Source organism: Neolamprologus brichardi, chromosome 7 (genome assembly GCF_056152115.1).
Source record: "Neolamprologus brichardi isolate AB-2024 chromosome 7, ASM5615211v1, whole genome shotgun sequence".
NCBI classification, from domain to species: Eukaryota; Metazoa; Chordata; class Actinopteri; order Cichliformes; family Cichlidae; genus Neolamprologus; species Neolamprologus brichardi.
Window position 1 is genome coordinate 4,966,306 of NC_142110.1, and position 12,200 is coordinate 4,978,505.

The 12,200-nt window shown below is 39.1% G+C and overlaps 1 protein-coding gene across 3 annotated transcripts in view; it reads left to right on the forward strand.

Annotated features, from left to right (window-relative positions):
* The window catches only part of abcc8 (ATP binding cassette subfamily C member 8), a 73,753-nt gene that overhangs the window by 20,242 nt on the left and 41,311 nt on the right, over nucleotides 1–12,200 (forward strand). For all 3 annotated transcript variants that reach the window (XM_087842916.1, XM_087842915.1, XM_087842917.1), the window contains exons 10-13: nucleotides 6,444–6,578; nucleotides 7,944–8,106; nucleotides 10,143–10,183; nucleotides 10,580–10,725. In XM_087842916.1, the coding sequence (XP_087699042.1) occupies nucleotides 6,444–6,578; nucleotides 7,944–8,106; nucleotides 10,143–10,183; nucleotides 10,580–10,725 (485 nt within the window). The remainder of the gene's footprint in view (nucleotides 1–6,443; nucleotides 6,579–7,943; nucleotides 8,107–10,142; nucleotides 10,184–10,579; nucleotides 10,726–12,200) is intronic.

Here is a 12,200-nt window from a genome sequence, read left to right on the forward strand (position 1 = left end):
TTTGTTGAAATAAATGGATTACACGGCGGTACTTCCCTGTTTCATATTGTGGCGGGTCAGGACTGTTTGGGTTTTGTTTGACAGCTACGTTCTGTTGTTCCAGGTGGCACGGTTACGGTTGCCATGGTTACAGGGTGACGCTCTCTCTCTGCGTGTTTCCTGGGTGAGAGGGGCCTTTTTGTTGTTGTTGTGCTAAGCTAATAGGCAGAATGCTACAGGTGTAGCTCTAAAGAATGTAGCATCATGAGCAGTGTAGTCCGTGCTGCAGGGAGAATGGACTGCCATACACGTTATGTGTCTGTGAGCGAGGGAGGGAGAAAAAGGAAAAGTACGAGCTGTCATCGAGCAAAAACGGGAGCTGGAAGCATGTAAATATAATAATAACCACTGCAGCCAAGAAGAGAGCCTGACGAGCCCAGTTGTAAGTAAGCTATTAAAACTCGACTGTACACCGCGTTCGTGTTTTCCTCCAAAAACAATAAGTTCGGTTGCAGCAGCCGTTCAACGCCTCTCTCTGTCTCTCGCTAGCAAAGTTGACCCAGACAACAAAGTAAAGCTAGTTTTCGGCTACGAGCCGACACAGAACCCACCGTATTAGCCAGAGGTCCCTTTACTACGGTTCGGAGCCGCGGACCTTCAGTAACAGTAATAAATCACAGCAATAGTACATTCATGTAGTTGTAAACAGCATGATAATATATTAAGTAATCCAAAGTATTCAGAATACGTTACTCTCATTGAGTAACGTAACGGAATACGTTACAGAATACATTTTGGGGCATGTATTCTGTATTCTGTAATGGAATACATTTTAAAAGTAACCTTCCCAACACTGTATATATGTCCTCGATTACATCAGTCCATTCTTCCAATTTTAAAGGGTCACTTTTCAGCCAGTTTTTTGTTATTACCTTTTTGCTTGACAACAACATAATTTTAAACAAGTAATGGTCCTCCTTTCTTACATTTTCCCCTATTCCTATTACTCGTGCCTCACACGGCACGTCATACCCCAGCACTTTCTTCATTGTTACCGCAATGCTTTCCCAGTAAGGTTTGATATTTTTACACTTCCAAAACACACGAGAATGATTGGCGTCCCAGTCTCCACATAATCTCCAGCATCGTTGGGGTGTTTTCAGCTGCTTGCTTTTGATATAAGGAGTCATAAAGAACCTAATCACATTTTTCCAGTCATATTCTCTCCATCGTCTAGAGCTGCACTCAAAAAAATGAAATTGGGTGGTTGTTAAATTTACAAAATTCAAACTTGTAATGTGAACAAAATAATTTCATGTTTCTGTGGTGAATCATGTAGGATCTGCATGAAATCCAGCAACTTAATTTATTCTTGTTGAGATGACATGATACAATCTAGTAAGAGTGGTTAGTTGCCTGGATTCACAAAATTCACAAGATCACACAAGAGTTCAAACCACAGGAAAATCACTGGGTTAGAAGAGACAGACAACCATACATACACTACGTATATGCCTCAGCTATTTATTGTGGTTTTTAAAATTCTATATAAAGCCTTGTAATCATAGTTTCCCTATTTTTTTGAAGTCTAGATTGACAGTTCGGTGGCACAGTGGTTAGCACTGTTGCCTTGCAGCACGAAGGTCTTGGGTTCAAATCTGCAATCTGGCCAAGTTTGCAGTGGGTTCTCTCTGGGTACTCTGGTTTCCTGCCACAGGTGCTTCTAAAATATCTGTGAACATGAGGGCAAATGGCTGTCTGTCATAGACTGGTGACCTGTCCAGTATTCTGTCGCACACCCCACCCTGTCCCAGCCTCACTGCAACCCTGGTAAAGATAAGAGGATGGATGGAGTGCAAGTTATTATAAATCCATTAACATTTTATGTTAACCAGACTCTAGGTTTGTTGAACACTCCAAAAAAAATAACTCTTTAAATGAACTTAAAATAAATGGATTTCTATTACGAATAAGCATGTTTTGTTGCACTAACGTAATTTGCATGGGTCGGATCAAATCAATTAAATTAAGTTGGACTCAACTGTAGTAAAACAGTTGATTCATCATTAATTAATCAAGTTAGTCCAACTCAAGTACATCAAGTTGGAATAACAGAATTGCATAATGCACTTTAAAACAACCACAGCTGACACAAAGTGCTGTACATTGGAACTGTAAAATAAAATTACATAAGATATAAGTAAAAACCAAATAAAAGAAGAGTGAAATAATTAAATAACTACTTCAATTAAAAGAGAAACTAAGTCTCGCTGAGGTTAAAAGCCAAGGAATAAAAGTGGGTTTTAAGACGTGATTTAAAAGTGGACAGTGAAGGGGCCTCTCTAACGTGCATGGGCAAATTACGTGGAAATTCTTTCCATGATTTTTTTATGTTCATTCAAAGAGTTATTTTTTTGAGTGTGGTGGGATTATGCTGTGTGAGACAAACGGATCGCCAGTCATCCTCTGACAACTCAAGATGTAATTCAGATTCCCACTTTTGTTTGATATATAATGTTTCATTCCTGTTCAAATTTTGCAGGCCATTATATAATTTCGATAAAATTCTTGACGGAGGATTTTTATATGCACCTGTTATTTTTTCTATTATATGGCTTCCTTCTCTCAAGAACTTCTTCCTAATTTCTGTATTGTAAAAATGTCTTAATTGCAAATACCTAAATAAATCTGATTTATCCAGTCCAAATTGTCTCTGTAGATTCTAGTGTAGGAGTTTTATTGAAACTTTATATGTTTCATGCTTTAATTATATTTCTAATGGCAGCTTAATATGTTAAAGTGTTTACTTTTGCTCTCTGCTACAGAATGGCAGTGGGTTACTTCCATTAATATACATTTCATCCCAGAAAGCTGCAGCACTTGCTAAAGAGAACAGGAGCGGAGATGTCTGCGCTAAAATCTTCTGGAAGTTCCTGTAGAACTTTCTAGCAATCAAACAAAAGTTATGTTAAAATTCAGTCCCACTGACCATGAAGTTGTAACTAAGCTTAAGCTGGAACTAATGGATGCTTTTCGTTTCTCGAAAATCCTTTTGCAAAACAGATTTATTGTGAAATCCTGTTTACACCATGTGTACTTGCTAGCATTTTTCACCCTCCTCCTGTTAAATCTTCAGGATGACTGTATATCTAGTTGTCTATAAACAAAACAAGAACTAGAGGTCCAAAGCTCCAGAGACAACCTTTAATGTTGTCTTTACTACGAGGGACGCGGTGTCATTGTAACCATGGTCACAGCTCAGGTGAACCCTGTGACTGCTCTGCCTCCTGTTATTTATGTGGCTCTATTTCTAGGCTGCAGTCCTTTACTGCAGAACTATAAATAATGTTTTACACTGTGTTACAGTGCAGGTATAAGTGTAACTCTGTGTCATACTTTTGCTGGCTTTCTGTTACTGCATTGCATTGTGTATTGTTAGATAGTTTTCTCTGCACACGAGTGTGTTAGATATCAGTAAAGGTGTGAGTCAAAGGTGTTTATCACACTGCATTTTTAATACCAGATTGTTTGGTGTCTGTCTTTCTGTAATGTGCATTGTATTTTCTCTTTACCGCATAGGAGAAGAAATGATTGCATGCACAGATGTGGGGGCTTAAAAACTGAGCACTGGGTGTTGGAGATGAACAGCCTAATGCATGCAGTAGTGGAATAAGTAGTGCATAAAGTTCGTCCATCCATTCGCTTCCGCTTATCCTTTTCAGGGTCGCAGGGGGCGCTGGAGCCTATCCCAGCTGTCATAGGGCGAGAGGCGGGGTACACCCTGGACAGGTCTCCAGTCTGTCGCAGGGCCAACACACAGGGACAGACAACCATTCGCGCTCACATTCACTCGCACATTCACACCTAGTGGCAATTTGGATTATCAATTAACCTATCCCCACAAGCTGCATGTCTTTGGACGGTGGGAGGAAGCCGGAGTACCCGGAGGGAACCCACGCAAACACGGGGAGAACATGCAAACTCCACACAGAAAGACCCCGGCCTGATGGTGGAATTGAACTCAGGACCTTCTTGCTGTGCGGCAACAGTGCTAACCACCGTGCCACCGTGCTGCCCATAAAGTTCGTGCTTGTCATAATTTATGACAAGCAGCACTGTTATTCAGCGTGTTTACTTTTATACCATTGGGATAAATTAGATTCCAATATGACACTGTTTATGATAAAAATACAATTTCAGCAAAACATGGAGATCAGGTAGTTTTCTTGTGTCACAGAATGCCTGCAAAAACACATGGTTTATCCTCCCACCTGTTCTTTCTCAAGGCCCTGTATAATACATTTTGTATGTCATTTTTCTTCCATCTGGCCCATATCACCCATATCAGATGAAAAAGGTGTTTTTGCATTAAATAGAAATGTGAAAAGATTTAATTACACTTGAAAAAAAACATTTATAAGAAATGAATTTTTGCCGCAGGTGTAGTGAGTGTCACTCCTTTGGAGATGTACAATTACAGGCTTCTGTTTGGGCTTGTTTAAGCCTTTGTTGGCACAAATAAATGTATTCTTATCTCTTTGCAGCAGAAAATACTGTTTTTTCTTTTTCAAGCTAATTGCTTTAAGCTCCAAGAATTGAGCTTAAAGCAATTTTTAATTTTAAAATAGTAAAACGATGAAAGAGACTACTCAAATACAATATAAATACTACCTGATTAATGCTCATTAACGTAAAACCTCTCGCACATTACACGTGCATATATAGTAAATCCCTGTCTAGTGTTTGTGCCTTGTTTCATTTTTAATTTATAATTTGCTCGACAACCACGTCAAACACTAAATGAAAAAGTGCTAAAATGAACAAAAGTAAAAAGTATTCTGTGAGCCGGCTGGTGTCTGGGAGACTAAAGCAGCATTTGTATTCACCGGCCGTTCCCGTTCCACTGCCTGCTGCACTGATGAGATGGATCGGTGGGCGTTTGAAGTTCAATACTCATCTCAGACGTGACAGCTCTTTACCTTTTTCACATGATCTAGTTACCTCTGCATTTCTCTGTGTTTCAGTTTAGTGACTGCACTAATATTTTAATATTTTATTAGCCCCACATTTATTAGCCTCACATAACAGATACAATTATTTCAATACTATGTTTCTGCTGTAAGGCTATCCAGCATTTTTTAAGTCATAGTAGAAAAGACAGAGATGGGACTTAGTACCACAATCCCAAAGTCTGAATTCAGGCATCAGTTGTTTTATGTCTTACATCTGTGTTTTTAAACATAAATAAATATCTTTTATAGGCAGGTAGAAAAAAGACAAACAAAATGATGAATGCTTTAACCTCCTAAAACCCGAACTCCTCCACGGCATGCATTTTTAATTTCTCTTTGATATTTGGGCTGATTGGGACCTAATGAATGTAAAAATAAAGAATTACCAGATTATTTTTTTTACCTGATTTTTGTTTCTAAGAAAAATGAGAGCCACATATGAGGATATTCGTTTAAAATTTCAATAGAACAGTGGCAGTATAATGTCCTCGTAAGTGGATATCAGGCCCTTGTTGAGCAAAATTTAGTATTTTGGTCTAAATAACCCAAAATGTGATGTCCACATATGTGGACGCCAGGTCCTAGGAGGTTAAAACTCACCGTGTTGCTTTAAGCAACCAGAGATATCAGTCTTTTATTCGTGATGCAGAAAGGCCATTCTTGGCATTGTGGTTATGTTAACAATGGCTCTGGTCCATCAGGTGTCCCAGTGAGCAATAGCAGTGAACCAGCATGTACAATAACAGGAACCTGAACGGAATCAAGTCTTTTTAAAAATATTAATAATTACACCTTTGCTTTTCCTGCTATGACAAGCCAAAGTATCTGTTGTGACAGGATCAGTTATGACTCAGGATGAGCTAATCGAGGCTCTTTTTGTTGAATTTTGTCTATTTCCTTCTCATTTAACATCTATGTGAGACGATGCTTGCAGCATGACCAGCTGCAATTGCAAAGAGCAGATTTGGTTCCTTTTTTTAAACAATGCTGCAGTCCTTAGGGAGCTCCAAAGGCAGAAGGTGATGCAAGATATATATATATATATATAAAAAGATGCATATAAAATAGTGGAAACCTCACAGATGTGTATAGCTTGGCTGCTTAGCCCCAGTTATGTGCGATTGATGTGAGGAGCTGACAGAAACTGTGTGGGGGCTGGTGGTTTATACAGCTGACACCTTTCTAGGCCTTTATAAAGAATAAAGAGAAAACGAATCACTCACCTACTCTCCGGTGACTCGTTTCTATCTTTGTATTCACTGGATATTAGGTGGGAGGGTTTTTTTATTGTTTGCTATAAGCTGACCTACTATAAGGTCACCACTTCACAGAAAGCTCTGCAGTATATTCATATGGATTTTGTAATTGTCAGTGGGGAGTGTTGTGTGAATGAAAACTACCTCTGTGGAAATTTTCATCTCCTGCTTAATGTTTTTTTTCTTCCCTGCTCAGATTGTTGTGGGAGTGATCCTGCTCTACTACCTCTTGGGAATCAGTGCCTTGATTGGAGCGACCGTCATTGCTGTGTTAGCTCCTGTACAATACTTTGTGGCCACAAAGCTCTCCCAAACACAGAAAAGCACCCTGGTGAGTGCTACCATGGGCCTTTCTTTCTTTCTTTTTTAAAAGATGTATAACTATGTAACTATTTGTTTCTAGTTTTGGTCATGTTTGCATCTGAGGATGGCCGAGTGTGTCATTTAAGCTAATATATTAAAACCGGTCAGAGCGGCATGCTCTGTTTTGCGTAACTATTTTTAAATCCCGGTAGCACTGCAACCACGTGAGCTAGCGCAATAATTTTTTTTGCATATGAAACCGGAGGAGTTGTACTTACATCTTATGCCATCAGCTTGTCCTCGGTCACAGTTTCCTTCCACATATAGCTTTGCAAAAAACTGCATAAAGAGCGCTTGCAGTAACAAAAACATAATATTCCAGAAACACGCTTTGCCGATCCGATCAGCTGTTCATAACACTTCCTAGGTTGGAATAGACGTCAGCGCGAACCTTCGCATAACCTGCCAGAAACAGGAAGTGACGTCATTTTCGTGGAAATGTAGTTTTTTACCATCCGGGCCTCATGAGCCTGTACTGGTGTTTTTAAAAGTTATCTTTGACTTTATGACTTTCTGTGTCGTTTCTGGGATGCTTTGGACTCATATTGCACTGTTGGAAATAGTTTATTTTGATGCATATGCTGCTTTTTTGCAAATTTGCAGTATAATATTTATTTTCGTTTTTCCTGCAGTATATAAAAATTGGTGTATTTCAAAAATAAAACTATGAAGACACTCAAAATAAATTTCCTGTGGTGGGAAACTATTTTGTGCAACTTTTTTGTATTTACAGTTTTGAGGGATAAGCCTCTTAAATTTCTCTAACTAGAAATATATGTTAAAAAAACAAAAATGATTTTCAATTTTTTTGTAGTTTATTGCACTTTTTTGCAATTTATGTAATTACTATGCACTTAATGCATACATATTATTAAAATTTGGGCTATAATGATGTATAGCAACTTGAAATGCTCCCAAAAATGGCACTATAGCATGTAAAAATATAATATAAGCTCTGGCGGACTTGGCACTATGGTAGGTCTTAAAGGGTTAAAAAATAAATGGATGGTAATCTTCTGACCTTTTTACAACCAACTGCACATGATTGCCACCTGGTCAGAGTGAATGTTTTTTTAGAATGCAATTTAGAAAATGTTGTTTTTATAGCAGCACCTCAAAATAACAGCTATCTCCTTGGGGAATGAGGACTTTGATTTATTTATGAGCGACAGCCACTTTCCACAAACCCTCCTTACCCCAGGCCTATCTGCTCCATAGATACATTTAATACAACCAGTCAAATATGATTACAGTGTTTTTGTCAGTCCTTGGTATCGCTGCTGTGCCTTGATGTGCTGGATTGAGGTTAGGTAATCAAATGTGCCTTCATCAGGAATATTCCAGTGAGCGCCTGAAGAAGACCAATGAACTGCTGCGGGGCATCAAGCTGCTGAAACTGTATGCTTGGGAGCGCATCTTCTGTGACAGTGTGGAGGAGACCAGGGTTAAAGAGCTCACCAGCCTGCAGGCCTTTGCTCTTTACACATCCATATCCAGTAAGTTCCTTTGGTCCCCTCTTACTAATCATATTTGACTTGATTCCTGGAGTTTTGTATGACTCAGATCTCTCATTAGTCCAATATTTAACTTATGCTGCCCCCTTCCTGCCTTTAACTCCGCTTTCTTCTTAAACATAAGACTTGATCAGTAAGCAGCTTGAGCGTCTGTGTTCACAGCCAGATGTGTGTCACTGACATGACAGATCAAAGATCCGAGACTGAAACAAAGTGTTTGGACCAATCTGCAGACGGAACTTTTCAGACTGGTTTAGAAATGCTGACCCTGCTGTTTAAAACTTTGGTTATACTACTGAAGCAGTATATAAACAGTACTGAGCAAAAGTCATCAGCCAGCCTCCTTATTTTGAATTTTTGGCTTCCAAGTAGTCTGATTTCCCTGTAAAGTTTTTAAAGTGGTCGTAAGCAACAGTCCTCCAGGTTTCCCGAAGCTCTTTCAGAGTTGCTAAAAGAGCTATTTTCACTCATTATTTTCAAAGAAACTGTTTTTTTGTAAGTTATTTAACACTGACCTATTAATTTCTGGAAAAATGACAACCATACATTTTTATTTTTAACCAAATATGTTCTTAAAAAGTGGCTGGAAAGTCATAATTGCAAACTACAGGAAAAAAAAACATCCTGCAAAGACCTGAGACATTCATCATTCGGTTGATCTTCTCTTCTGTGAAGCCTCCTTAGAAATGGAAGCTGTCAAAAAGGCATTGTTAGGGAGGAGAACCAGGAAGGAAAGGCTGACATATGACAAATTACACAAGAACTGGATTTAAAATCAGTGGCAACAGGTCATATGGTGAAATTGTCAACAGAATAGACAGAGAAGGAGAGAGGTACAACAGAGTGTCTGCAGCCATCTGTAAAATACAGTGTTGAGATTCTGTCATGGTTTGCGTCTGCAACGTATCTTATGGAGTAACTAAGGAGAGCAGTGCAACCATAAGTGTTTACAGTGATCTTGGGTTCTTGTCAAAACTGATATAATTATTATCTCAGAAACATATCCACCATCCAATACCATCTGGAAAGCATCTGCCTGGCAACAAAAATGCACACTGTAGCCTCCCCAGAGTCTATCAGGAGGATCATCTTGACAGAAATGAACAAAAGGCAACCAACATACAAAGAAGATCTTTGAAAGTCCTTCAAAAAGCCTGGAGAACGATTCCTGAAGACTACTTGAAGAAATTATAAGAAAGATAGTTCAGGCTGTGACGAAGAATAGTGACGGCCATGCCAAATACTGACTTTGAAGCTCGTTGCAGACATTGTTTTTGCCTTATGCACGTGTATTTCCATGTATGTTTGCACATGTTTTTGGCTTAAAACTTTCACATAGTATAACAGAAAAGACTGAAAAATCTGAATCTAAGTTCATGTTTTAGCCCCACAAGTTCCAGTCAATATTTAAAATTAGTCTACTGAAACTCTAAAAGTAACTAGATCTGATAAAAACCAGTGTTGAAGGCTAGCATGGATTATTGTTACAGTGCTCAACATTATTACTTGATAGTAATTCATTTTTCTCTCATTGTCCATCCTCTTTTCTCCTACACTCTTAGATGAACAATCCTATAACAGGCTGAGTCCTAAATCTAAAATCAATAGTTGCCGATTGTTGTAGAGGAGGGAAGAAGCAGTATCATTTCCTCACTGACAGACGACTCAGGAAAGATTCATGAAGCAAAGCATTTTTATGACAATTAAGTGTTTTCATCTGTTTATATCCGGACAACATGCCACTTTTAAATATTATCTTATATTAGAGAGTGACAGAAAATTAGAAAATGATGGACAGGAGAAACGTTTTTACAAGACTTGAATTCATTACCTTGATTGATTAGCTTGTACGCACCTGCTGCTGGGAGGAAATTAAATTAAACAAAAGAGACGTTCAATATCAGTCATGTGATGTTTCAGCACAACATCTGAGCAAAAAATGATATGAAGTAAAATATTAAAAGTCAAAAAATGTTTAATTCTCTTACAGCTTTTGTGATTTTATTATTTTCTTCCAGTTTTCATGAATGCGGCTATTCCTATAGCAGCTGTGTTGACGGTAAGTTTAATTTAAAATTTAATAATCATGCTTAAGTTAGCTGGGACTTTTATCTTGTTGTCTTGTTCCCAGTGTGAAGGGTAGAGCAGAGACAGTGTCAAGTACTCTTGACTGTCCAGTGACGTTTCACATTGAGACTGTGGAGGACTTTCTGAAGTCCTTCGTGGATGTAGACTTGACTGATGACAAATGAGAAAAGTCAGACTGATACCAAGGAACAGGATGACTGTGAAGGACACATGGAGACAAACGCCTCATCTATCATTTGATTTAATCTTCAGACTCTTAACAAGATGATGCAAGTCTGACTAGCAGCCAAAAAGTTATCAATTAAAGTATTTAAATTGTTATTATGAGACTAACTTTTCCCATTATGTGCTCCTTCTAAACCTGCAGACATTTGTGGTTCACGTCCACATCTCAAAGGACGCTGATCTGTCACCAGCTGTGGCCTTTGCCTCTCTGTCCCTTTTCCACATCCTGGTCACACCCCTCTTCCTCCTCTCCAGCGTGGTGCGCTCCACTGTCAAGGCTCTGGTTAGGTGAGAAAGAAAGCCGTGTTTGGCAGGAGACTTAAACTACAACAACAGACTGAGCAAAGTCACCAAAAGCGGCTCGATTAGATGAAACACTTGACCTTTACCCGCAGTGGATGGATCAGCTTATTAGATCAGCCTTTTCTCGTGTAGCAAAAACCCTCACTCCTCAGTTACTTCAGTCAACTGGTCTCTGACACTGATGTTTATTAATCTCACCAATTTCAATTAGCTTGCCAATCGTAACATCGGTTGTCATTAGGGTGGTGCAGAGCAGCTACTCCGCTATCGCAACTCAGATCTCCGATCCTTCTGGCTTTCTGGCTGCTTTTCTCATCGTATTGAGTGATGAAACTGATTGTTTCATGCTGTATCTGTGCAGGGTAATTAGAATAGATACAATCAAGCTATTTTATACCTTTATCTTCTGAGAAAATGTTCCACATGTCTGCAGATGTCTTGATAGGCTACCGATTGCACAAAAGCAGGGCTCCCCCTACAAATCTGACCTATAAATAATAAAATCCGAAAAGATATTAGTTTATGTTTTGTGTTGTTGGTGTGTGTACTCTCTCTTTCCTGCACTCCTCAGCTGGTCCCTCTGTAAGACTGTGGGATCTTTACCTTACAATTCAAAGCACTTTGAGACGACTCCAACCGTGAACTGTCGCTACAGGGATGAAACTGAACCACCCTGGTCTTTTGTAAACATAAGCTGTCAGATCATTATCAAATTCAAATATGAAGGAGTTTACTAATTAAAACAATCCTCTGGGGATGTCTCATAAAATCAGCAAAGCAGAGCTCTTCTCGTTAACACTCTTCAGGTAATAAGGCACGTTGAATCCCATCATCTCAGTCTGTAGCTCTTAGCAGTAATTGTGAATTATGTGTGATGGATGGATGAAATTGCCACAACAGGACACGTTTCTTTTCCTTTAAACGGCCTCCTACGACGGTGTCGGCAGCCTGGTTGCTTGTTAAATGTAGTAGATTATAGATTGAAACTCAGCCTCTTAACTGTACCGTAATGTTGGAACCCCTTTCTGATTTCAGAGGGATCGTATTTTCAGACGTTCTTTTCTGACGATATAGCCACCCACCTCGTCGTGGGCAGCTGTTCGCGGCATGGCAGACGCGGACTTCTTAAAGCAATGTGCTTGGAGGGGAGAAGCAGTGGAAATTTAGCTGCAGAAACAGCTTGCTATAAGCCATCGTACTTGTGATGGTGTTGAGTTCAAATTTTTACATGCACGGTGAAACAAATGGCAAGCAATAAAATGACAGTTACATCTCATATTTAAGATTCTTAGAAAGAATAAATTCAGATTTACTCTCTCTGTGATCTGCAGCTGTAATTTAAATATGTGTTCTCAGCACTCATTGTGTGCTGGGTTTAGCAGCGGTAAAACATTTTAAGTCGGATGGATGTGGAAGCAGTTTGCGATCCTTTGAGGTTTCTATTTTGGGACTGTGCTATC